At 66.0% G+C, this 24,220-nt stretch overlaps 1 protein-coding gene across 3 annotated transcripts in view; it reads left to right on the top strand.

Annotated features, from left to right (window-relative positions):
* The window catches only part of PARVB (parvin beta), an 83,168-nt gene that overhangs the window by 54,427 nt on the left and 4,521 nt on the right, over positions 1 to 24,220 (top strand). For all 3 annotated transcript variants that reach the window (XM_089307710.1, XM_089307712.1, XM_089307711.1), the window contains exons 5-12: positions 3,047 to 3,187; positions 4,625 to 4,740; positions 6,838 to 6,896; positions 8,840 to 8,859; positions 13,965 to 14,026; positions 15,292 to 15,360; positions 18,553 to 18,654; positions 24,023 to 24,095. In XM_089307710.1, the coding sequence (XP_089163836.1) occupies positions 3,047 to 3,187; positions 4,625 to 4,740; positions 6,838 to 6,896; positions 8,840 to 8,859; positions 13,965 to 14,026; positions 15,292 to 15,360; positions 18,553 to 18,654; positions 24,023 to 24,095 (642 nt within the window). The remainder of the gene's footprint in view (positions 1 to 3,046; positions 3,188 to 4,624; positions 4,741 to 6,837; positions 6,897 to 8,839; positions 8,860 to 13,964; positions 14,027 to 15,291; positions 15,361 to 18,552; positions 18,655 to 24,022; positions 24,096 to 24,220) is intronic.

The following is a 24,220-nucleotide window of genomic DNA, read 5'->3' on the forward strand; positions in this document are numbered from 1 at the left end:
GCTGGGGTACCCTCTGTGAGCACCGTGTTGGGGTACCCTCTGTGAGCACCGTGCTGGGGTACCCTCTGTGAGCACCGTGTTGGGGTACCCTCTGTGAGCACCGTGCTGGGGAACCCTCTGTGAGCACCATGCTGGGGAACCCTCTGTGAGCACCGTGCTGGGGTACCCTCTGTGAGCACCGTGTTGGGGTACCCTCTGTGAGCACCGTGCTGAGGTACCCTCTGTGAGCACCGTGCTGGGGAACCCTCTGTGAGCACCGTGTTGGGGTACCCTCTGTGAGCACCGTGCTGGGGAACCCTCTGTGAGCACGTGACTCTGAGCCCAGGGATTCCGGCTGTGACGTTCACGCGGGCATCCGAGTCCGAGTCACCGGCTTCCCAAAGGCGGAAGCTGAGACCAGGCAGACTCTGGCCGGACGCCACGGCTGGCTTCCGCGTGGGTAACGGAACAGCACGGAGGTCTGAGGACCGCACCTGGGCTCTCCCAGCCTAGAGTGGCCAGGAAGAGGAAGAACCAGCCACCCCACCCCTCCCCACCCCCACACCTCCATACACACGCACCCTACCTCCCACATCCCCCCACCCCTCCCCACCCCCACACCTCCATACACACGCACCCTACCCCCCACATCCCCCCACCCCCACCCCGCACCCCCCACCCCCATACTCACACACCCTACCCCCCACATCCCCCCACCCCCACACCCCACCCCACACCCCCTATACTCACACACCCTACCCCCCACATCCCCCACCCCCACCCCCTATACTCACACACCCTACCCCCCACATCCCCCCACCTCCCACCCCCATACTCACACACCCTACCCCCACACCTCCCATACCTACACACCCTACCCCCACCCCCATACTCACACACCCTACCCCCCACACCCCCCACCCCCACACCCCACCCCCACACCTCCCATACCTACACACATACTCATACCCCCAAGCCACCTCCACATACCCACACCCTCCCACATACCCACCCCCACACACCCCATACACAACATACCCATAGCCCCACACACACCCACACCCCCACACACCCCATACACACACACCCCCTAGTCTCCTCCCCAACCCCCACACCCTCCTCACACACACTCTCCCCCCACACCCCTTACACACACCCACACATACCCCCTACACAGCCACACCCCCTAATCCCCCTCCCAACCCCCCACACCCTCCCCACATACCCACTTCCCCCACCCACACCTCCCCATACCCACACTCCCTCACACTCCCCCCACACCCACACATACCCACACATACCCACACCCCCCATGTATACCCATACACATAGCTGTACCCCCAACCCACCCACACCCTCCCCACACCCCCCATCCACACACATCCCCCATGCCCCCACACCCTCCCAACACCCCCGCCCTGCATACAGACACCTGCCCACAGCCACACATCAGTCTCAGGCTCCCGGTCCCCAGACCCTGGGGACAAAGGTTGGTGGTGTGACTGCCAGGCGGGAGCCCTCTGTGTGCCGGCCTGAGCCGACCCCACCTTCCTGTCACCTGCTCCTCCTGCACCCCAGGTGCCGTGGCCACGTGCAGCCTGCAGGTTGGCTGCCGGCAGGGGACGGGAGGGGACGGGGCGGGGGGGCCTGGGCTTCCCTGAGCCTCTCCCCCCCGCCCCCCACGGCTGCCCGGCACTGTCCCTGTCCCGTGCTGAGTGCCTGTGGGACCGGCTCGCTGGCTGTTTTCAGGAGCAGACAGGCGGCTGGGGGATTCAGCCAGGGCGGGCGGCCGGGGTGTCACCAGAGCTCGGGGTTCCCTGGCTTGACACTTGGGGTCCGTCTCTTCACAACCCCGCCTCTGGCCATCTCCAGCTGGTCAGACTCCCCACTTGGGGTCCTTCTCCCGCTTGGGTTCCTTTTCCCCACTTAGGGTCCCTCCCCCACCTGGGGTCCGTCTCCCACGTGGGGTCCGTCTGGTCTGTGCGCAGCGCGGTGGCGCACGGTGGGTGCTCGGCCGCCCTTCGTGAGTGAAGGAACCAAGTCGCGAACGCCTGTGGGGTACCCGCACGGCAGGCCTCACAGCCAACAGTCGTCCCTGGGCGCTGGGTCCAGGAGCCCCTGGCTGCCCACCCCTGCGCCGGCTCAGGCCCTCCTGCGCTCAGGCCGTCTCTGGGTCACGGTACCCGTGTGACGCCTGCTTTGTTATCGTGAGGGGGCAACGATGAAACAAAGCCTGTGGGTGTTTAAGCAGATGCAGCTTTGGGGGGAGCCCGTGGGGAGGTCAGCCCTGACTGTGTGAGCCTGGAACGCTAGTGGGGGGGTAGCAGGGACGTGGGGGCCTCCAGCCACGCGGCTGTCAGCGGAGCCGAGGTGGGGGTCGGAACCGAAGCCCCGTCGGCGGCAGCCGGGACTCGCTTGGTTTCCTGATTTGCCGCCGGGGCCGCGTCGCCTCCAGCGGTTGTGTGTGGAAGGCTGGCGGCGTGTCGGGCGCCGGGCGGGGCGCTGTCCTGGGGCGCTCCATGGTGGCACCGTGGCTGTTCTGCAGAGACAGAAGGCCGGAGGGGAGCCCGCAGGTGGGTGTGGGGCCGAGCGCCGGGCCGCCGGAGCCTGCAGGTGTGGGGCCCTCGGCCCTGCTCCCGAGGGAGATGGAAGGCGTGCGGACAGGACCGGCGTCTGTGTTTGTGACTGAATCCTGAGCGAGCGTGACGCTTCCTGTCTGGCCGTGAGTTCTGTGAGCATCCCAGAACTCCTCCCGTGGCATTGAAATGTTGGAGGAACAAGCGTGGGGGCTGGGCGTGCAGGGAGGGACCACCGCCTGTGGACAGCCCCGCCCCCGTGGACAGCCCCGCCCCACTAGGGCCCTCCCCCCGCCTCCACAGTGCATCACAGTGACGGTCCCTGTTCGGTGTGCGTGGCAGGTTCCCACGTGGCCGCCACGGCTTTATCCCTCCCTCCCCTCCTGAGGAACGTGGAAGCGCCGGCTGGCCCCTGGCCGGGGACCCCCGTCCGGCCCCGGGTGCCCAGCCGTCCTGACGCTCTGCCTCTCACGCCCGTTCCATCACTGCAGAGAAACTGGCCGACTGCAAGCTGAACGTGGCCGAGGTGACCCAGTCCGAAACGGGCCAGAAGCAGAAGCTGCGGACGGTTCTGGAAGCCGTGCAGGACCTGCTGCGGCCGCACGGCTGGGCGCTGCGCTGGAACGTGGACTGTGAGTGGCCGCGGCGGGGCGGGGGGCGGGGGCGGGGCCCCCTCCGTCCTTTCCTCTCTGTTGCTGTCACTCACCTGTCACTCACCGTCGCCTTCCTCCCCCACCCCCGCTGCCGCCCCCGGGAGACTGCAGGCCCGAGGTCAGAGCAGAGGGCGGCTTGGGGAGGCGGAAGTCCCCACGGGTTCTGGGCAGGGCTGGGGGAGGTGAGGCGGGGTGGGCTGGCCTGAGACACACGGCAAAGGTCTGCTCTGCCCTGGCCACCCCCTCTCCCAGTGCAGGGCAGGAGGAGGGGGCTTCAGCGCTCTCTGTGGGGGCCAGGCCTTCGGGGGCTGGAGAGCCAAGCCTGAGGCTGTGGGCTGAGACCTGGTGCCCTGGTTTCTTGGCAGTGGAGACCTGGGCCGGAGCCGGCCTGCCTTGCCGGTTGCAGGGTGGTGGAGAGAAGAGCAGGTGGGACCCGCCCAGAAGTGGTGATCGTCCACCTGCTGAGGGGGCGGCCAGGGGCTGATGTGCGCAGGGTGGGAGCTGGTGTCCTCCTTCTCCTGAAGTAGCCCCGACCCGTGACAGCCCATCCCCACCTGGGACAGCCACCCCCACCTGGGACAGCCCACCCCTCCCCTGGGACAGCCCACCCCTCCCCGGGACAGCCCATCCCTCCTCGGGACAGCCACTCCCACCCGTGATGGCCTACCCCCACCCGGGACAGCCACCCCTCCCCTGGGACAGCCCACCCCCACCTGGGACAGCCACCCCTCCCCGGGACAGCCCACCCCTCCCTGGGACAGCCACCCCTCTCCTGGGACAGCCCAACCCCACCTGGGACAGCCCACCCCTCCCTGGGACAGCCCACCCCTCTCCTGGGACAGCCACCCCTCTCCTGGGATAGCCCAACCCCACCTGGGACAGCCACCCCTCCCTGGGACAGCCGCCCCTTGCTGGGACAGCCCACCCCTCCCTGGGATAGCCACCCCTCCCTGGGACAGCCCACCCCTCCCTGGGATAGCCACCTCTCCCTGGGATAGCCACCCCACCTGGGACAGCCCACCCCTCCCTGGGACAGCCACCCCTTGCTGGGGCTGCTGACCACAGAGCAGGAGTTGTTCGGCGCCCCGGAGTCACGACGTTGCCGTGAGGGACACGTGGCTGTGACCCCTCTCCTGCTCCTTCCCCGCCTGCGTGCTGATTCTGCTACCCTGCGCCTTCCATCTCCGGAGTGCTCCCCCAATTTACTGCTTTTAAAAGTGCAAAGCTTTTAAAAGTGGTGGCCTGGATCACCAGAGGCCGGCAGGAAAGCGGCCCCGGCCGCGGGCGTCCATACCCCCAGGGTGCCCCGGCCGCGCTCGGCTTCACCCCGTCCGCCCCGCCCTTGTCTCTGAGCGCTCGCTGGCACGCGGGCCCTGGGGTCTGCTCCGAGCCGTCTCCCCTCTCACCCGCCCACAGCAATCCACGGGAAGAACCTGGTGGCCATCCTGCACCTGCTCGTGGCGCTGGCCATGCACTTCCGGGCCCCCATCCGCCTGCCCGAACACGTCTCCGTGCAGGTGGTGGTCGTGCGGGTGAGTTCGGCCCGGGGGCCCACACGCTCGCTTGTCCCCCGTCTGTTTCCCGTCCCCGGGAGGCGGCCTTGCCTTCCTTCCACTCGACGAAACGCCCGCCTCGCCCTGACGTCCGCGTGAGCCCTGGCGTGGCCCGCGTGGCGCTGGTTTGGAGAGAGGCAGAGGCAGAGGCGGGAGGGCGTGGCTTTCATTTTCCTCATTTCTGAAAAGGCAGATCCGTCTCGGCAGCCAGCTCTGCGGATTCAGTCCGTCGCTTGCTGATGACCCGCCGCGGGAGGGCAGGCCCAGCCGGATGAAACCGAGCCCCAAATTAGGGCTTCTGCGTGCTGGCTCCCCGGGCTGCCCGTCATGCCCCACGGGCTCCTGCTAAGGGCTTATCTCCCCCGACTCACTGGGAGACAGGGGCCGGGGACCCAGGGTCAGCTCAGCCGCCGGCCTCCTGGCTTGCGTAGGTGCCTGAAGCACCTACTACGCACCAACACCTGTGTGGGTCACGGCAGACGCCCCATGCCGAGAACCCCCCCGCCCACCCACCCGGGGCCGGGCACACACAGTCAGCGCGTGTGCCGGCAGGGGGGGCTGCCCTTGGAACCCGGATGTCTTGGTATTTGTGCCGGCTCCGTTCCGTTTGGTTTTTAAACCTATCATCAGTCGGTCCCGCGGCCGCCGGGATCCCGGGGGAACTTGGCCAGACTTGTGATTTCCAGAGCGGTCCTGACCCCTCTGTTAGCCCTCGAACCCTGCCTGGACCTCACCTGCCACGACCCCGCGTCCTTCCCAAGGCGGGCGCTTGTGGTCAGCCCCCTCGTCTCGGATGCCGGCCCGCAGGCAGCTGGCCGGGGGAGGCGTGCCAAGGACACAGGAGAAGCCGTCCCCCGCCCGCCGACGTCAGCTCGTGGATGTCTCCTTTCGGGCTTGTGCTGGGGCCAAGGCGCTCTGTGGGTCTGCGGTGAGCTCGGCTGCCCCGGGCAAGCACTCGCTGGCACCGGCTGCCTTGGCCGGGGCCGCGCCTGGAGCAGGAGGGAAGGAGCTGGGGTCGGCCTCCACAGTGCTCAGAGCTGCCCCCAGGGCGTGCCTGGCCCGTGGCCTCGGGCAGATCGCTTGAACTCCCCCGTAACGGGGCTCCGATCCCCTGATGGGTTGTTCTGCGTGTTCTGCGTCACGTCTCCCACCCGGCGGGTGCTCGGCGTGTGCCTGCGTGACCGCAGGTGTCTGTGCCCTCCTGAGGGGTGGGCCCCAGCCCTCGGAGGCCTCCCCGGAGGAAGCTCGGCCCCCAGGCGAGCCCACCTCGGCCGCCTCAACAGGCAGGGAGCCCCCGTCCCTAGAGGCGTCCAAGTAGTGGTTTAGCTGCCGGGTTCTACCGGAGCTCGTGTGACATGTGGGCAGCCCCCTACTGCCCCCACGCCCCCCCACGTGGCCTCACTGACCCTGGAAGGAGTGTTCCAGGGCTGTGCTAACGGGTGCCACGGACTGGGGGCTTTTAGTCCCTCGCCATTCTGCTGGCCAGGTGTGGGCAGGGCCAGGCCCCCTCCGAGGCCCCCGGCCCCCGTCTCTCTGCACCTCTGGTAGTCTCTGCTGGCCGCCGAAGTCCTTGGCTTGTGGCCACGCCCCTCCAGCCTCTGCCTCTGCCATCACAGGGCCTCTTCCCTCTGACCTGGGTCTCTTGTCTTCTCATAAGGACACCAGTCCCGTTGGAATTAGGACCCGGTGTAGTCCGAACCCACAATGCCTGCAAAGGCTCTTTCCAAATGAGCTGGCATTCTGAGGTGGTGTGAGCCGGGGGCAGCATGTCCCGCCCGGCGCCTGCACACGCACACACGTGCACATGCACACACACGCGTCGTTTTGGGGGTGCCTCCTCTCCACTTGCTCCTCCCCACTGGGCCTCACCTCTGCCGGCTGTGGGACACGAGCAGCCCCTGGGGGGTCTGAGCTGGGTGGGGCCTTTCTCCTGAGACCCACATAGGTGGCAGCGCTCGGGTGGGGAGGGGGCCTGGGTGCGACTGGGCCGCCCCCAGCGTGTCCCTCCTCTCACCTCTCCGCCTGCCTGCCCGCCCGTCCTTCTGTGTGTGTGTTTGTGTGTTTTGGCATTTCCAGAAGCGGGAAGGCCTGCTGCATTCCAGCCACGTCACGGAGGAGCTGACCACGACCACAGAGTAAGTGGCCCACGTGAGCCCAGCCTGGGCCGCGGCCCGGCTCCGGCAGGCTTCCCTCCCCCACGCGCGCTGCGGCCCTCCTAATGCTAGAACCCAGCGGTTCTCCCAAGCCTTGGGATTTCTCACTGCTCATTTCGGGTGGTGAGCTTTTTTGCTTTTTTAAAAAGATTTGTTTACTTAATTGAAAGGCAGAGTTACAGAGAGAGACGGAGAGACGAGACTTCCATCTGCTGGCTCACGCCCCAGATGGCTGCAATGGCCTGGGCTACACCAGGCTGAAGCCGGGAGCCAGGAGCTCCATCCGGGTCTCCCACGTGGCTGCAGGGGCCCAAACACTTGGGCCACCTTCCATTGCCTTCCCAGGTGCCTCAGCAGGGAGCTGGGTTGGAAGCGGAGCAGCCAGGACTTGAACCGGCGCCCGTATGGGATGCCGGCATTGTAGGGACTTAACCCTCTGTGCCTCAATGCTGGCCCCTGGATGGTGAGTTTTAAGAATGAGGAGTATGGAGGGGCTGGCACTGTGGCATAGCGGGTAAAGCCACTGCCTGCGGCTCCGGTGCCCCATATGGGCACTGGTTCAAGTCCTGGCTGCTCCACTTCTGACCCAGCTCCCTGCTAATGTGCTTGGGAAAGCAGCAGAGGATGGGCCAGATATTGGGGCCTCTGCACCCACGTGGAAGACCCAGAAGAAGCTCCTGGCTCCTGGCTTTGCCTGGCCCAGCCCTGGCTGTTGAAGCCATCTGGGGAGTGAACCAGCATATGGAAGCTCGCTCTCTATCTCTCTTTCTCTGTGTGTCTTTTCCTCTTTTTCTGTAACTCTGACTTCCAAAGTATTTAAGTAAATCTTAAAAAAAAAAAAAAAAAAAAGAATAGGGAGTGTGGGGACAGAGGGAGAGCCAGAGCCAGGCTTAGTTCAGGTGGTCCGAGACCCCCGGGGCGCACGCGATCCCCACCTCGGTCCGGGGCAGGGCGCCACCTGCTGAGCCTTGCTGTGACGGCCATGGCTGAGCCCGCACCCCGGGACAACGCCGGGGGCATTTTTAGAGACGTCTAAGTCTCCAGCCCCACGGAAACGGGCCGAGCCAGCAGCCTTTGTGCCCCCGCTCGCCTCACCTGCTTCTAATGAAATGGGACGTCCTTGTCCCCCGTGCAGTGACCAGCCCCTGAGTCACCAGCCCCTGGGGTCTGTCAAAGGTTGGGGCCACCCCAGAAGCCCCTCCCACAGGCAAAGACGAGGAAGGTGGCTCTGGGCCCGGCCGGTGGCCTGGGGCTCCTTGCGAGGAGCTGGGTTTGGGTGGTGTCTTGGTCGTGATGTTGGGGACCAGCGGGCCCCAAACCAGGTGGTAATGACAGCCATTGCCTTTGCTTCCGGTTCTGCTCGGTGACTGCGGCTGGGCTCGGCCGGGCGGTTCCTGCCAGAGGGCTGCACTGGGGCTTCCCCCATGCGTGGGGCACCTGGCGTGGCCTCCCCCTTGCTGCCCCGCATGCGCTGGGGGCCAGCCTCTTCCCCGGGTGCCCTCTGCGTCTCTGGGGGTCATCCAGGGTCCAGGGTGGGAGACACACCCCCCCATACATCACAGCCATGGGAGGAAGCTGTGGCCTCGGAGCCAGGGTGGGAAGGCAGCAGAGCCTGGGCCCCTCCCCCATCTGAGCCCCTCCCCGCCTGGGCTCCACCCCACCTGGGCCCCTCCCCCGCCTGGGCCCCTCCCCACCTGGGCTCCACCCCACCTGGGCCCCTCCCCACCTGGGCCCCTCTCCTGCCTGGGCCCCTCCTCCATCTGGGCCCCTCCCCACCTGGGCTCCACCCCACCTGGGCTCCACCCCCACCCGGGCCCCTCCCCTGCCTGGGCCCCTCCCCGCCTGGGCCCCTCCCCCGCCTGGGCCCCTCCCCGCCTGGGCCCCTCCCCGTCCCGCCTGACAGTGCCCTGTGCTCTTGTTTGCAGGATGATGATGGGGCGCTTCGGTGAGTAACCCGGAGGACGGGGTCCTGGGGTGCACATGGCCATGCAGGGTTGGGGGGCTCCTGGGCAGGCTTGCTGTTCCCAGTGACTCGGAGTCCTGGAGAAAGCTCACAGGACCCTTCCCCTACCCCCCTCTGTGAGGGGCCGGGTGGTGCCCAGAGAGGGGGAGGGGTGGGCTGCGGGACCGTCCCACTGCCAGGGGCAGGAGCCGAGCAGGATGGGGCTGAGGTGGGAGGGGCGGCACTGGCCTAGGGCTCAGCGCTGTCCGTCCCCCATGAGGGCCGAGGCTGCCCCTGGGCAGAGCTGTGGAGGGGTTCCGTGGATAGGAAGGGTGTGCCCTGCACCTGGGGCAGCTGGGAGGACCCCCCGCCCTGTTCCCAAAGCCCACGAGCCGTCTTGGCCACATCACTGCTGGCAGCCTTGTAAGCCCCAGAGGCAAGACCTCCCCCCCACAGCCCAGTTAGCCGGCTGCCTCCAAACAGGGCCTGTGGCTCCCCAACACTGTGCCCCCAACACTGCGCTCCCCAATACCATGCCCCATAACACTGTGCCCCCAACACTGTGCTCCCCAGTATCATGCCCCCAACACCACACTCCCAACACTGTGCACCCCAACACTGTGTCCCCAACATGACACCACTGAACACCACGCCCAACAACACTGTGCTCCCCAATGCCACACCCCCAACACTGTGCCCCCAACACCACAGCCCCCAACACCATGTCCCCAGCACCACACTCCTCCACACTGTGCCCCCCAATACTGTGTCCCAATACCACGTACCCAGCACCATGCCCCCAACACTGCACCCCCAGCACTATGCCCCCATCACTGCAACCCCAATACCACACCCCAACACCATGCCCCCAACACCGCACCCCCAACATCGCGCCCCCCCAACACCGTGCTTCCCAAACCACACTCCCCATTACCACCCCCAATGCTACGCTCCCCAACACCGTGATGCCCAACACCATCCCCCAGTACTGAGTTCCCCGGTCCCTGGGGGGCAGCCCAGGGCTGTCAGGGTAAAACTGGGACCACCTGCCCCCATGCCTGCCACCCCCATCCCTGCAGGGTCCCTGGTGTGGGCGTGTCACCCCAATCCCACCCAGCGGGGCCACAGGCCCTGAAAGCCCGAGGCGACCCTGCTGCCGCTGACCTGTGGACTCTTGGGTTTGGAAAGTCCTTATCTGGCGAAGCTGGGACTCGGTCCCTGGAACTCACTGGCGGCCATTGGACTGGGCCGGCCGTAGAGCAGCTGAGCTCTGCCTGATGTCTTCATTATCACGAGGTCCAGCGGGAGTGGGGCGCGCGCGTGTCCGTGTGACCTTCGGGTTTCTGTGGCATTGTCCCATGTGTCACCCGTTGTCACGCGTGTCATCTGTGAGTCAGGGGGAGGGGCCCTGTTGAGGTGCAGGGGATCCTTTGGGTGGGGAAGCCCAGCTGGGGAGACCCCTGGGGCTGAGCGAGTGTCAGGGCCAGGCAGGGGGCCCTCGGTTAGAACCGGGTGCTGGGTGGCTGTGCCCTGGGCCACTGCGCAGCTGCTGGCATCCTTGGCGGCGGGGGGCAGGCACCATGGAGCCAGGGCGAGGTGGTGTCCCTGCCTGTGGATAGGAGGGGCCGGTGGCTGTTAGTGTAATGGGCTAGTGGGCCATCAGTCCCACCCCCGGCGGCGCAGCCTCTGCCGACGCCAGCTCCCCAGTCTCCCAGGGGCAGCTGCACGTCTGCATGGTGGCCGCACCACGGCACTCAACTCCGACATCCCCCTGCGGCCACACTGCCACGCCAGGTCCCGCGGCGCCACCTCTGCCGGGGCCCAGCTTCCTCCTGGGGACGCCGGTCTCTGCTGCCCCTTCTGGAAGGTTCTCCTGTTGGGGTGGGTGCTGGCGCCCCGGTTATCACGCCCCTCCTGCTCAGGACCCCCTTCTTGGCTCGCTGCGGAGTGGCCAGGCCCAGCTCTGGGGCTCCCTTGCTGCCCTCACAGCTGCCCAGGGCGCCCGCTTCCAGCACCCCGTGTCCGTCCGAGCTGCTGGCTCCCGCGGCTCCTCCAGCTCCTGGCTTCGAGGTCGGGTGCTGGGGAGGTGGTCCTGGCATTGCCGCCCCTCCCTGGTCATACCGGTTTCTAACCACCGCCCACGCATGGGGCCCTCGCTGGCCTGCCTGGCGTCACCATCACACGCAGAGCCCCCTCCCCCCCGCCGTGTGCTGGCAGATGATGGAGCCCTTCCCCCGGCCTCCCTCCTCCTGGGGGCCGGAGCCGGCTCCTCTGCTTCCCCCACAGCAGCCGCCGGACATTCCAGGAGCTGCCCAAAGTCAGCCAGGCCCTGCTTGGCCAAGGGCTGCCTGCTGGGCTCGGCCGGGAGCTGGGCTTTACCCGTGAGCGTGCTGAGCCCTTGAGGGGCTCGGCTGTGCCCCTGGCTCCTAACCCTCCCTGCCTGGCAGAGGCAGGAGCGCCTTCCTCTCCTCCCACCGCCCACCCGGGGAGCCAGGAGCAGCCTGGTCTCCATGGCGACGGACCAGCGGCTGCCTCTTCTCGCCTCCTGCTCCCAGGCTTCCGAGAGCCCCTTCCCAGGACCCTGTGGGGGAGGGGGAGGGCGCACTGCCTCCTCACCCTTGGCCTGTCCCCTTCACACTGCTCCCCAAGTCTCCCACTCAGCTGGGCCACCCCCAGACTCCCTCAAGGCCACCAACCCTGGGCTTTCTGTTCCCTGTGCTAGAACGCCCTCCCCCTCGTCTGGCCCCTAAAGCTTTCTTCCTGTGCCCACCCCCATCCCGTCCTTGCCCATGGGCCCCCAAATTCTAGTGTCTGTGGGGAGCAGACCCTCAGCCCACCGGAGGGTCGCTTGACCATATACTGGTGAGCGCTGGCCTCCCCTCAGCCTGGGCGCGGCGGGGGTGGGGCAGCCCCAAAGCCACTGCTTGATGAGTCAGGTGTGGGCGCAGGTGCAAGCCCACCCTTGCCACCGCCCCTCAGAGAGGGAGAGACCCAGAACTTTGGGCAAAGTCTTCCGATTTCAGAAACATCGACTGCAGCAACAGCAGGTGCACTTGGACTTGGGTGGACTCGGGTGGACTCTGGGCCCCTCTGTGGCCCCTGCAGCTTGTCTCTCCTCCTGGCCCAGCCCCTCCCAAGCGCAGGCCTGTGTCTTGTGGCTCTCCCAGGCGTGCCATGGTCGGCAGGCGGGCGCAGGGCAGCAGGGACTTCCAGACGCTGGGGCCCAGGCTGCGGGCTTGGCCTGTTTAATTCTTACTCCAGGGGTGCGGTGGGCTCTCAGGACCGCCTGAGGGGCAGAGGTGGGTTTGGAGAAGGAAGCTGTCTGCGCAAAGTCTAAGAGCTTCAGGTCGGGCTCCCAGGATTTGAACCCGGGTGTGTTTCTGTCCCCCCCGCCGGGTGCTCCCCGGGGGCGCTTCAAAGCCGGCCTGGTGCCCGCAGCCCCTCGCAGGTGAGCGGTGGCCGGCGTGGGAGACGCGTGTGCCGCCTCCCGCCTGGCTTGACTCTGCCCGCCCAGCGGTGGCCCAGCTAAATATACCCCGCTGACGTCAGGCGCTCTCCCCGGGCTCTTGCTAAGCTGCATCTGAAGTTGCGTGCGGCTTTGTCAGGATTTAGCTTTCTTCCCGGGCCCTGCGCTGAGTGTCGTCGGGCCGAGATGCAGCTGCTGTGGTGGAAAAGCCAGCGGCCTCAGGAGGTGGGGCCTTCGGGGAGCCCCCCCCGCACGTGTGCATCCGTGTGGCCCATGTATGCACGCACACATGCTTTCCTGTTTCCCTTCCTCTTTGCCGCTCGCCTGCCCCCCACCCCCACCCCGTGGGCCAAGGAAGAGCCCCCAGGCTGGGCTGAGCGTGCGAGCCGCCTCCCTGGGTGCCGACCAACTGTCTTTGGGGGCTGCAGGGTGGGGGGAAGGGGTGCGGCTGCTGCCTCCCCAGGGCCTGGCCGGCTTCTCTGTTGGGGCTTCTGCCCGGGCCGTGGGCCTTCTCTGTCTCTCCCCTCCCCTCCCTCGGGCCGGCCAGGGTCCCTGAGGCAGGTTCCTGCTCCTTCTCCAACCTGCTACCCCACCGCCACCCCCCCCCCCCGGGCTGGGCTCCCCAGCCCCCTCCCGGGCTTGTGCCCGAGTCTGCTTCCTGGAACATTGAGGACAGAAGTCAGGGTGCCCTGGCGCCCTTCCAGCTGTCCTCTCCCCCTCCCCAGGGACCCAGCCCCCTGCCGTGAGTCCTGTGCTGCAGGTCTCCAGGTGGCCTCCTGCCCGGCTGGAGAGGGAAGGGGCTGAGTGGCCGCGAGCATGACTGGGGCTCACCCGGGAGGAGGAGGATGGCCGTGACCCATGGGCAGACGTGAGCTGCCCGTCCCGGGTGATGTCCCACGGAGGAGGGCCCCCCCCCCCAGCCCACTGGAGAGCGATTCTGGGGCGGGGTCTCCGGTCCCGGCCCTCACTGTTCTGGGAGCCAGAGCAGCGCAGGGAGCTGGGCTCAGTCCCTAATGCCCGGTGACAAGCAGAAACGAGATGTGATGGACGCCAAGGGGGTGCACCTGGCTAAGGGGTCAGAGAGCGGGGGTTGGGGCAGCACAGGGACAGAGTGCAGAGGCCCCGGGCCGCGTGGGCGAGGTGGAGTCATTGGGGGTGCTGGGCGTGACGCTGAGCCCCCAGGAGAGGGGTTGGCTTTTATCCCGAGTGACCAGGAGCTGTGGGGGTGGGGAGGAGGGGTGACCCAGTTTGTACTTTCAGAGGCCGGGGTGCACAGGGGAGAAGCGGGAGGAGGCAGCGTGGTGAGGGCGGAGTCCCGGACACCTGCTGGATCGGAGTGTGGGGGAGGGGAGGACTGAGGACCCTTGCGAGTCCTAGGGTGGGAGCGGGGCGAGCGGGCCGGGGTCCGAGCGCTGCCCACGGTTTTCATTGAAAGAGCTGGCGGCTGAGTTACCCGCAGCCCCGTGGCGTGCAGCCCAGCCTCTCTCTGCTCGGCTTGGCCAGGAGGCCACGGCAGCGGCAGCTCCGGCGCTGGCTGGAGTCCCGAGGATGCTGGGCGGGGGGCGTGAGTGCCGAGGCTGAGCAGCCCCCGGATGCGGGCTGGCGCCAGGCGCTGGCACCCACCCTTCTCCTGTCCCCGCAGAACGCGACGCCTTCGACACGCTCTTCGACCACGCCCCGGACAAGCTCAGCGTGGTGAAGAAGGTAAGCCGCGCGTGCTCCCGCTCCGGCTTTCTCGGCGGCGCTGGCACCTGCGGGGAGGAAGGTGGGACGCTGTTTGGAATCTCTGAGATGTTTGCCACGTGGACTGAAATGTAATTACAGCCAGAAACGCGACTACAGTGCATAAAATTAGCACCTTTTAACTCAGCTTCCCGGCTCCCCCGTGTCTTCCTGCCCACCCGCCCGCTTCTGCTAACCGAGTTAGGAGCCAGCTCCGGCAGCTCCTTCCACCGCGTCCAGGCCTTTCCCCAGTGTGGAAGTGTCTCCGCGGCCAACCTGCCGGCTGGCGCCACCGCCGAGACCCCGAGGCGTGTGTGCCCACCCCGAGTGCAGGGTGCATTTGCAGCCCGGGGCCCGGCGGGCGTCACCAGGCTGCCCGCTGCTCAGGGCCGCCGTGCACCTGAGCCCCGGGAGGCTGCGGCAGCTGGGGGCGCGGGCTCCCCTCACTGCACGCCGAGCCGCCAGGACTGCAGAGGGGAGGCGGCCCCTCCCCCCCCACCCCCGCCCCCGGCATCGTGCTGCTCTGTCTCCGGCCGTGTCCCCGGATGGGTGCTCAGTGCAGGCCTTGTCAGAGCCTGTACGGGATGACCTGCGGCTCGGATCTCCGTGGGAGGCTCGGGAGGGAGTGTATCCCACGCTCGCGTGTCTGTAGTGAGGTACAGGTGACATTCCTGGACTCCACTGTTGGGAGTCTTGGTCCAGGCTCGCACATCACCGGAGGGCTCTCCGGAGGCTGCTGGAGCCGCCCTGGCGGCTCTCCTGGGACAGAGCCCTCCTGGCATCCTGGGGTCACGGGTGAGCCCCCGGATGTCCCCTGCCCGCCCCTCGGCCATGCCTGGCCCCAGGAGCCCTGACAGACCCGGCGCGGTGGGTGCGTCTAGTCCAGGTCCCCCGACTCCTCAGCCTGTGACCAGTCGTCTCTCCGTCTTCCCATCTCTGCGGCGCTGTGGCGACCAAGCGGCGCTGAGGTTTGCTTCCGGCTTCGGCTTCGGCGGAGCTGGTCTCCACCGGCTGCTTTGAAAAGCTCTGGTTTGGGCCCCTGGGCCACCGACAGTGAGGACGAAACCCCTTGATGAGCCTGACGCTTTCCTGTCCTACACGGTGCCCCAGGGGAAGGCAGGAGAGCCTGGGCGCCTCCCAGGGTTTGAAACGGGCATATTTGCTGTTGCCAGCGGGGGCGGGGGGCTCAGGGAAGCGCGTCCCGGGCCAGCTCGCTGATGGGTCCCCACCCCCCTGTGCCCTCGCAGTCTCTCATCACCTTCGTGAACAAGCACCTGAACAAACTGAACCTGGAGGTGACAGAACTGGAGACCCAGGTAGGCGGAGCCGGGGCCAGCGGGGGGCGTGGGCACTCACTGTCCCGGGGGCGTGGGCACTCACTGTCCCGGGGGTGTGGGCACTCACTGTCCCGGGCACGTGGGCACTCACTGTCCCGGGGGCGTGGGCACTCGGCAGAGCTGCCTCGTCCGGCTCGCGGGGAGTCCCCGGCACACAGCAGCCCGGTCTCAAGGTAGGCGGCGCTGGGGGCCGCCGGGACCTCTGGCCTGCGCCGTCCCGGGGGGCGTGGGCACTCAGCGGCACGGCCTTGTCCATCTTGCGGGGAGTCCCCGGCACACAGCCGCCCGGAGAACGCTGTCTGCTGAGAGCCTCTTTCCGGGCCGGGTCCCACAGGGGTCAGGACTCCTCCAGCTCTGGGGCCGCCTGGGGCCTCCGCCTGTGCGGGGCTCTTGTTCTAGAATGTTCTGTTCTCTCTGCAATGGAGCAGCGCCGTGACCGGCAGCTAGGAAATCTCCGTAAATATCCCTCCGGGGAGTACGGTGCCCACTGTCTCTCCTGTTAGAAGTCTATCAGCTGTTCCCCTCCGAGCTTAGAGAACATCACCGACAGTTTTCAGGTTAAAGACAAAAGGTAATCTCGCCGGGATTAGCTGGGTGCCGAGCTGTGGGTGCAGGCGGCCCCGAGGCGCCCGATCCGGCTCAAACCCGGCGATTGCCTTGTGTGCCTTTACCTTTCCTCATTTGCTTTTCTAATTAAAAAAGTAATTCAGGTTCAATCAGAGCGGCTGAAAACGCAGATAAGCAAAGCAAATGAAGAACGGCCTGGAATCTGGCCCAGAGGGAGCGGCGCCCGGGACTGGGGGGCTGGGGGGCTGGGGGGCAGCCCCTCCCCACGCGGCTCCGTTTCTGACGCAGTCGTCCGTCCGCGCCTTGTTCACAAACATCTGTGACTCCAGCAGTCCACGCGTGCTGCCCACGCAGCCTCCGAATGGGTGCTGTTTGGCGAATTAACGATGCAGAAGTAAACTCGGCGAAAAACGAAAGCCCTCCCTTGTCACCTCCCCCCACCTGCCTCTCGGGGGAGCTGAGCCCGGCTGATGGCCAGAGCTGCCTCCTGGACGCCGGGCGGCCTCACACGTGTTTTCCCCCTGCCACTCCCCTGGTCTGTTCTCTGTGGCTACGGCAGAGGGCTGCAGGCTGATGTTTGTTTTAGGAATCTGTAAAGAGGAGGGGTGGGCCCTTGGAGGCTGTGTTGCCCAAGGCGGGGGGGCGCACACCCCCTCTACAGCCATGGCAATGGCCCCAATCCACCCACGAGGGACCGCCCAGGGCCTGGCTGCCTCTTGGAGGACCGCCCTCCTACCCCGTGGTCCCAAGCCATCCCCACAGCCGTGACCGTGCCTCTTTGTGGCTTTGACCTCCATGGCCAAGTGGGGGCCGGGGCAGGAGCCTGGACCAGCATGGCGGAGGGGGCTTTGGTCTCTTCTTAGTGAGACGCTCTCCCCTCCTCCAGGTCCTCTTTCTCCCTTGCCTGTGGCCCGTGTCAGGGCACTGATGGCCTCTTGGGCATCCCTGCCCCCTTGTCTGTCCGTGTGTCCTGCCTGGAAGTCCCCCCCCCCGCCCCCAGGCCAGCAGTGACCAAGAGAACTCCCAGTACTGAGGGGCCTGCCCAAGGCGGCGTGGCCCCGTGCAGCAGCCGCTGGCCACGTGTGGCCGGGGAAACTGAGCACACGTGCGTTGTGCTTAACTTAGTTGTTAAGGTGTTCACCTTTAAAAAAAATAGTTATTTTCATTTGAGAGAGTTACAGAGAGAGAGAGAGAGGTCTTCCATCCACTGGTCACTCCCCAGATGGCCACAGCAGCCAAAGCTGCGCCGATCCAAAGCCAGGAGCCAGGAGCTTCTTCCAGGTCTCCCACGTGGGTGCAGGGGCCCAGGGACCTGGGCCATCCTCCACTGCTTTCCCAGGCCACAGCAGAGAGCTGGGTCGGAAGAGGAGCAGCCGGGCTGAGTCCCGGCACCACAGGCAGAGCCTTAGCCTCGTGCGCCACAGCACCGGCCCCGGAGGTTCACCTTCGGTAGTTGCGGAGGTCGGTCGTACTGGTCGTACCGCGTGCCTGTTCTTAGCATGTGGTAAGCCGGTAAACTTCACCTTGGACACGTGTTTCGCCAGCATCGGTTGGTTAGCGAGTTCAGGAGAAAAGTCAGCCCGAGCCGGACACAGGACAAATGCCGTGTGTGACTCCACCGCTGTGAGCCCATAGAAAGCGACACTGGGACTGCCAGGGCCTTGGGTGGGGGAGGCGTGGGGAGGGAGCAGAGCTGCAGCCTGGGGAGACCAAGTTCCGGAGCCGACGCTGGTGGCGGCCGCACGGCAGGGCGGGTGCCACTCAAACGCGGTTCACATGGACAATTTCATGAGGTGTGCGTTTTACGAGCAAAAGTCGGCGCTGTTCGAACACAAGCACGTGGCCGGGGCCGCGGTGCGGGCCAGCAGGTGCGGGCGTCCGAGGCCAGGCGAGCCCTGGCCCTGGGTCTCCTTCTGCCTCCTGCCGCGCTGCCGTCAGAGGTCCCCGCGCCCGCGCTGTCCCCTCCTGGGGGGGCTGGGGACTCGGCCCTGCTGCTTGGAATTCTGTCCTGAGTTCAGAGGTCCAGGCAGTGTGGCAGTGTGGGCAGAGGGGCTGGAGGATGGGGGGAGGGTGGGTGTCACAGCCTGGGGGCCATTCCATGCCCCTGCCCAGTGCTGACCGCACCTCGGGCGGGCCCTGCTGTGTGGGTGCACACAAAGAAAGGCGCTTGGTGCAGGGCCTGGGAATGGGAGAGTGCTGTGTGGTTAGGGGGCAGCTCGCAGGGCGGCGACACCCACCCCTCCCCCGGCACCCGCATCCCGCCAGCCGCACGCGGTCACCCCAGCAGCCCACACTCGCTCTGCTGAGCTGGAAGCCCCCTGCCCACCTCCCCCTGCAGCCTGGCCACCGGAGAGACAGGAGCTGGTGTCCCCGGGCCAGAGGTGGGGGCTGGTTCCAGGGGCGCGGTGCTCGGCCCAGGCGCTCGCCTCGTCCCGCCCGCCCTCCAGCGCCCTGGGCGGGGGGCCTGGCACCCTGTGCTGTCGGTGCAGGGAGCTGGGTTCCAGAGACTCCGCGGGGAGAGGAGGGAGGGGTCGTTTCTCTCCAGGTGGCGCAGAGCGGGCGCCTCCCGCGGGCGGCTGACCCGGCACCGGTGTCCCTGTGCAGTTTGCAGATGGCGTGTACCTGGTCCTTCTCATGGGGCTCCTCGAGGGCTACTTTGTCCCTCTCCACAACTTCCACCTGACGCCGGACAGCTTCGACCAGAAGGTAGGTGCGCGGCCCGTGCTCCCCGGGTAGGTGCGCGGCCCGTGCTCCCCGGGTAGGTGCGCGGCCCCGTGCTCCCCGGGTAGGTGCGCGGCCCGTGCTCCCTGGGCCGGGAATGCAGGCAGGTGCTCAGGGCGTGCGGTGCCCCACCGCGCCCCAGCGCCTCCCCTACTGTGCTCGTGCCCGCCGGCCCTGCCACGTCACTGTTGTCTGCGGTCCCACGCGGTGGCCCTGGTGCCCGTTTCCCTGTCCCCCGTCGTGGGTGATTCGTTCTATCCTTTCCTCTGGACCGAGTGCGCGGTCCCGGGACCCGGGGGGCTGGCTTCAGGGTCCCCGAACGCCGAGCCCCTTCCGTGAGGGGACGGCGCGTGCACAGACCCTCCTGTCCACGTCAGTGCTTTGGTGGGGGATCCTCAGCGCTGTCTTCTGTGAAGTCGGCGCGTAGACGTGTCGCGTGTTTGCGGGGCGCCGTGTGGTGCTTCTGCCGCGCACACTGAATCGTCCTGGAAGACCCGCGACGCCCAGCGCTGCACCTGCCGTGTTCGCGGCTGCTGCGCGGGCGTCGGGGGACGGTGGCAGAGACGGCTGCGCACGTTCAGTCCGGAGGCCGGATTCTCCCCGAAGCAGTTCCCGTGCTTGCGTGTCTGAGCCCACAGATGGGAGGGCTGACTGGGTGCACGCCTCCCTTACCACTCACAACACCCCGTGTACTCACACTCCCACACACAGCACCCTACACACACACACACACACACACATAGCACCCTATACATTCACATACACACACACATGCACTCACACACCCACACACAACACCCACGTGTACTCACACACACGCATGCACTCACACACACACAGCACCCACGTATGCACTCACACACACAGCACCCTATACACACAACACAGCACCCCATACATTCACATACACACACATGCATGCACTCACACACACAGCACCCACGTGTACTCACACACCCACACACAGCACCCACGTGTGTACTCACACACACAAAGCACCCACGTGTACTCACACACCCACACACAGCACCCACGTGTGCACTCATACATACACGCATGCACTCACACACCCACACACAGCACCCACGTGTACTCACACACCCACACACAGCACCCACGTGTGCACTCACATACATACACACATGCACTCACACACACACAGCACCCATGCATTCACATACACACACACATGCACTCACACACCCACACACACAACACCCCGTGTACTCACACACCCACATATAGCACCCACGTGTGCACTCACGCACACACACAGCACCCTACACACACATACATACACAGTACCCCATACATTCACATACACACACACATGCACTCACACATCCACACACAATACCCCATGCACTTGCACACACACGTGTGCACTCACACACCCACATACAGCACCATGTATGTGCACACACACATGCACTCACACACACATGCACTCACACACACAACACCCACGTGTGTGCACACACATACACACACATGCACTCACACACAGCACCTACGTGTGCACTCACACACACGCATGCACTCACACACCCACACAGCACCCACATGTGCACTCACACACACAGCACCCTACACACATACACACACAGCACCCACGTGTGCACTCACACACACACACGCACGCACTCACACACCCACACAGCACCCACATGTGCACTCACACACACAGCACCCTACACACATACACACACAGCACCCACGTGTGCACTCACACACACACACGCACGCACTCACACACCCACACACAGCACCCACGTGTGCACTCACACACACACACGCATGCACTCACACACCCACACACAGCACCCACGTGTGCACTCACACACACATGCACTCACACACACGTGTATGCACTCACACACACAGCACCCACGTGTGCACTCACACACAGCACCCTATACACACACACAGCACCCTATACACACATACACACACAGTACCCCATACATTCACATACACACACACATGCACTCACACACCCACGTGTGCACTCACACACACAGCACCCCATACACACATACACACACACATGCACTCACCCACACATAGCACCCATGTGTGCACTCACACACACACACAGCACCCCATACACACATATACACACACAGCACCCTATACACACACAGCACCCCATACATTCACATACACACACACACCCACACACAGCACCCATGTATGTGCACACACATGCACTCACACACACAGCACCCTGCGCACACACACATGCACTGGTACGTGCACCCCACACTGTCACACCTCACACACAGCACGCTCACACACTCACACGCTCACACGCTCACACACTCACTCATCCGAGGAGGCCCGAAGGACCTTGGGGAATGCAACCAGAGCTGATCTGTGGATTTCCCAGGGAAGACAGAGCCGACTTGGGCTGGCGGTTTGGGTTGGGGTGGCCCCCCCAGCGCCCGGCCCCCCCCGGGGGCTCCCCGCCCGCAAGCCCGGCGCAGCGGCTGCCGAGGGCCCCTTTCCAAAGCGTGGCGCTGGCCGCCTGTGTTGCTTCGGACTCGCGGGCGTCTGTCGTTCATTTCCCCAGAGTGCCAGACCCGTGAGTCAGGGAGGCAGACAGCCGCGTCCATCTGGCCGCTCCTGGCACCGGCGGCCGCTGTCGTGGCCAAGCGGCGCTCCCGTCCTGCCTGCTGGGGTGGGTCAGACGCATTGGAGAGGCCTTGGCACGCGCAGTCCGTGTTGGACGGAGGCGGGGCCGGGGGGCGGTCTGAGCAGCCCTGAGCAGGCCCCGAGGGAAGCGGGGTCCCCACACGGCCAGGCCCCTGCATGCCTGGGGGCCCGCCGTGCCAGGGCTCCCTTCCTGGTCCAGACCGGAAGCGGTGTTTAGCATCATTGGGGGCTGGGTTCCTTCCCAGACAGGCCTCCCCCCGGGTGGCCTGGCCCCGCGGGCTGGGACGCTCTCCTGGGGACAGTCCAGGATCCTGGCCAGGATCCCTCGCAGCCCCCAGGCCTGCGTCCCCTTTTCTCTCCCTGTGGGGCGACGGCCGCAGTGACAGCCACAGAATGTTCCCTGGGAGCCCGTGAAGGGAGGCTGTACTCTGTCTCAGGGCAGCTGGCTGGGTCCCCCGCTGTCTGGGACTGAGCCTGGGCTGGGGCCTCCGCTCTGGCCCTGGGGTCCGTGTGGCAGACCCAGGGCCGGTGGGAGGACCGAGCAGCCCCACAAGCTGCCCCCTCGAGTGTAGTGATTGATGAGTTCGGTTTTTAAACAATTGCATTGGATTAAAAAAAAAACGAGGGGCGGCGCTGTGGCATAGTGGTAAAGCCATATGGGCACCAGGTCAAGTCCCGGCTGCTCCACTTCCCACCCGGCTCTCTGCTGTGGCCTGGGAAAGCAGTAGAAGATGGCCCGAGTCCTTGGGCCCCTGCACCCACATGGGAGACCTAGAGGAAGCGCCTGGCTCCTGGCTGCGGATCGGCACAGCTCTGGCCATTGAGGCCGATTGAGGAGTGAACCAGCGCATGGAAGACCTCTCCCCCTCCCTCTCCTTTCCTCCCCACCCCCAACTTTGCCTTTAAAATAAAAATGAATCTTAGGAAAGCGTGAGAGCAGACGTCCGGGCCCTGCAGGTTCCCGTCTCCACATGAACGAGCGGGTGCTTGGGTGCAGATGTGGCTTTTGTGTGAAAGCCGCTGGTCGTGGCCCTCTGGGCCGGCCCCCAGGGCCCCTCACGGTGCAGGCAGAGCACCGAGACACGAGATTCCTCTGGAGGAAGATTCCAGAAAGAGCTGTGCGGCTGGCAGGGGCCTCCCGTGGTCAGCTCAGCCGATCCCTGGCCTTTGTTAGGTGATTCCTGCACTGAGGCTGCCGGGGTCTCCAAGCCTGTGCTGTGGGGCAGATTGACGGGTGGGGGGGGCGTGGCCCCAGAGGTGCCGGGCAGAGCCAGCCACCATTGCGGGAGGGGCTGCGGGGGCGGGGTCTCCATGGGGCGTAGTGGCCGCTCAGCGCCCCGGGCAGCTGGCAGGAGCTGTCTCTCCCCGAGCGCCCTCGTCTAACCCGGCCCCCTGCTCGTCGCCCCCTGGCTGGGCAAAAGGCTCCTCCAGTCTCCGGAGACAGGTGGAGGAGTGGGCCGGTCTGTTCCCTCCCTTCCTCCCTCCTCCCTCCCCCCTTCCTCTCTCTGTCTCTCTGTCTCTCTCTTTAAGATTTATTTATTTGAAAGAGGAGGGTGGGAGAGAAATCGATCGATCGATCTTCGTCTGCTGGTTCACTCCCCGACGTGGCCCCAGTGGCCAGTGCCCGGCCGGGCTGAGCCAACCCGAAGCCAGGAGCCTCCTGCAGGTCTCCCACGTGGGTGCAGGGGCCCAAGCCCTTGGGTCATCTTCCACTGCTTTCCCAGGCGCATGAGCAGGGTGCTGGATCGGAGGGCGGAAGTGGGACAGGCACTCCAGGACGGGACGTGGGCATCAGCCCATGGGGCCTTGGGAGGGTCTGTGCCACTTTACAGATGGGGTTGGAGCATTTGGGTGTCGGCAGGGGGCAGGGGAGCCAGGGCGTGGTCCCCCGGTGGGGCCCGGCATCCCTGGTGGGGAAGAGACGGGGGTCCTACAGAACAGACCCAGACCCCGCGTGCAGACTCCCGTGTGCTCCAGTGCTGTCCCCTCCCTCCCTGCATGTCTGGATGCTGGTGCCCTCTGTCCTATCAGCGCAGCACGGAGCTGGGACGCTGTACCTGCCCCGGGCAGGGCTGGGGCGGGGAGTAGGCTCAGGCTGAGTGGAGTCACACGGGGCCCCCAGCAGCTACCAGGCTGCATCGGCTCCCTGGGCAGGGAACTATGCTCCGCCCTCCCCCAGTGCAGCCCCCCCACCTGGCAGCCGCCATCGGCCTGACTTCAGTGTCCACAGCACCTGCCCAGACCCAGGAGCCCCAGGTCCTGCAGAGACAGCCTGGCCGCTGGCCTTGTCCCCTGTTCCCTCCACACCTGGCTCCCAACAGCACTTCCTGCAGCTGTCAGGGCACTCTGTGTAGGGCTGGACGCCTTTGCAAGGGGCTCGGTGAGCCTCAGTTTCCCTATCTGTAAAGGGGTCGCTGTCACTCAGCATCGTGTGGCCAAGGTCTGGGCAGAGCAGGTGCTCGGGGCCGTGAGCCCTCGAGGGCGGACCTCGCACCTCGCACCTGTCAATCCCAGATCCGTGTGGGGGTGGGAACTGTGATTATGTCGCCCTCCGACTCTGTGCCCAGCCCTGGGCTCCCGTGGTCCTGGCTGTCCCAAAGGCTCAGGCCTCTGTGCACCCACCCTCGTCCTGGAAGTGGAGCAGGGCCTGGCGTGGGGGCGCCGCCCGACCCTGACGCTCCCCCTTCCTCCGTGGCAGGTGCACAACGTGGCGTTCGCCTTCGAGCTGATGCTGGATGCAGGGCTCAAGAAACCCAAGGCCCGTCCTGAAGGTAACGCCCCGACCAGGCCCCAGGAGGGACGCAGGGCCGTCTGGAGGGCCGAACGTGGCGCCTCCCACATGGGCCCCGCATCCCTGGGCTCTGCTGGCCCCGTGTCCCGGGTCTCTGCTGGCCCC

This window comes from Oryctolagus cuniculus, chromosome 11 (genome assembly GCF_051225735.1).
Source record: "Oryctolagus cuniculus isolate XC-2025 breed Fujian yellow rabbit chromosome 11, ASM5122573v1, whole genome shotgun sequence".
Classification (NCBI taxonomy): Eukaryota; Metazoa; Chordata; class Mammalia; order Lagomorpha; family Leporidae; genus Oryctolagus; species Oryctolagus cuniculus.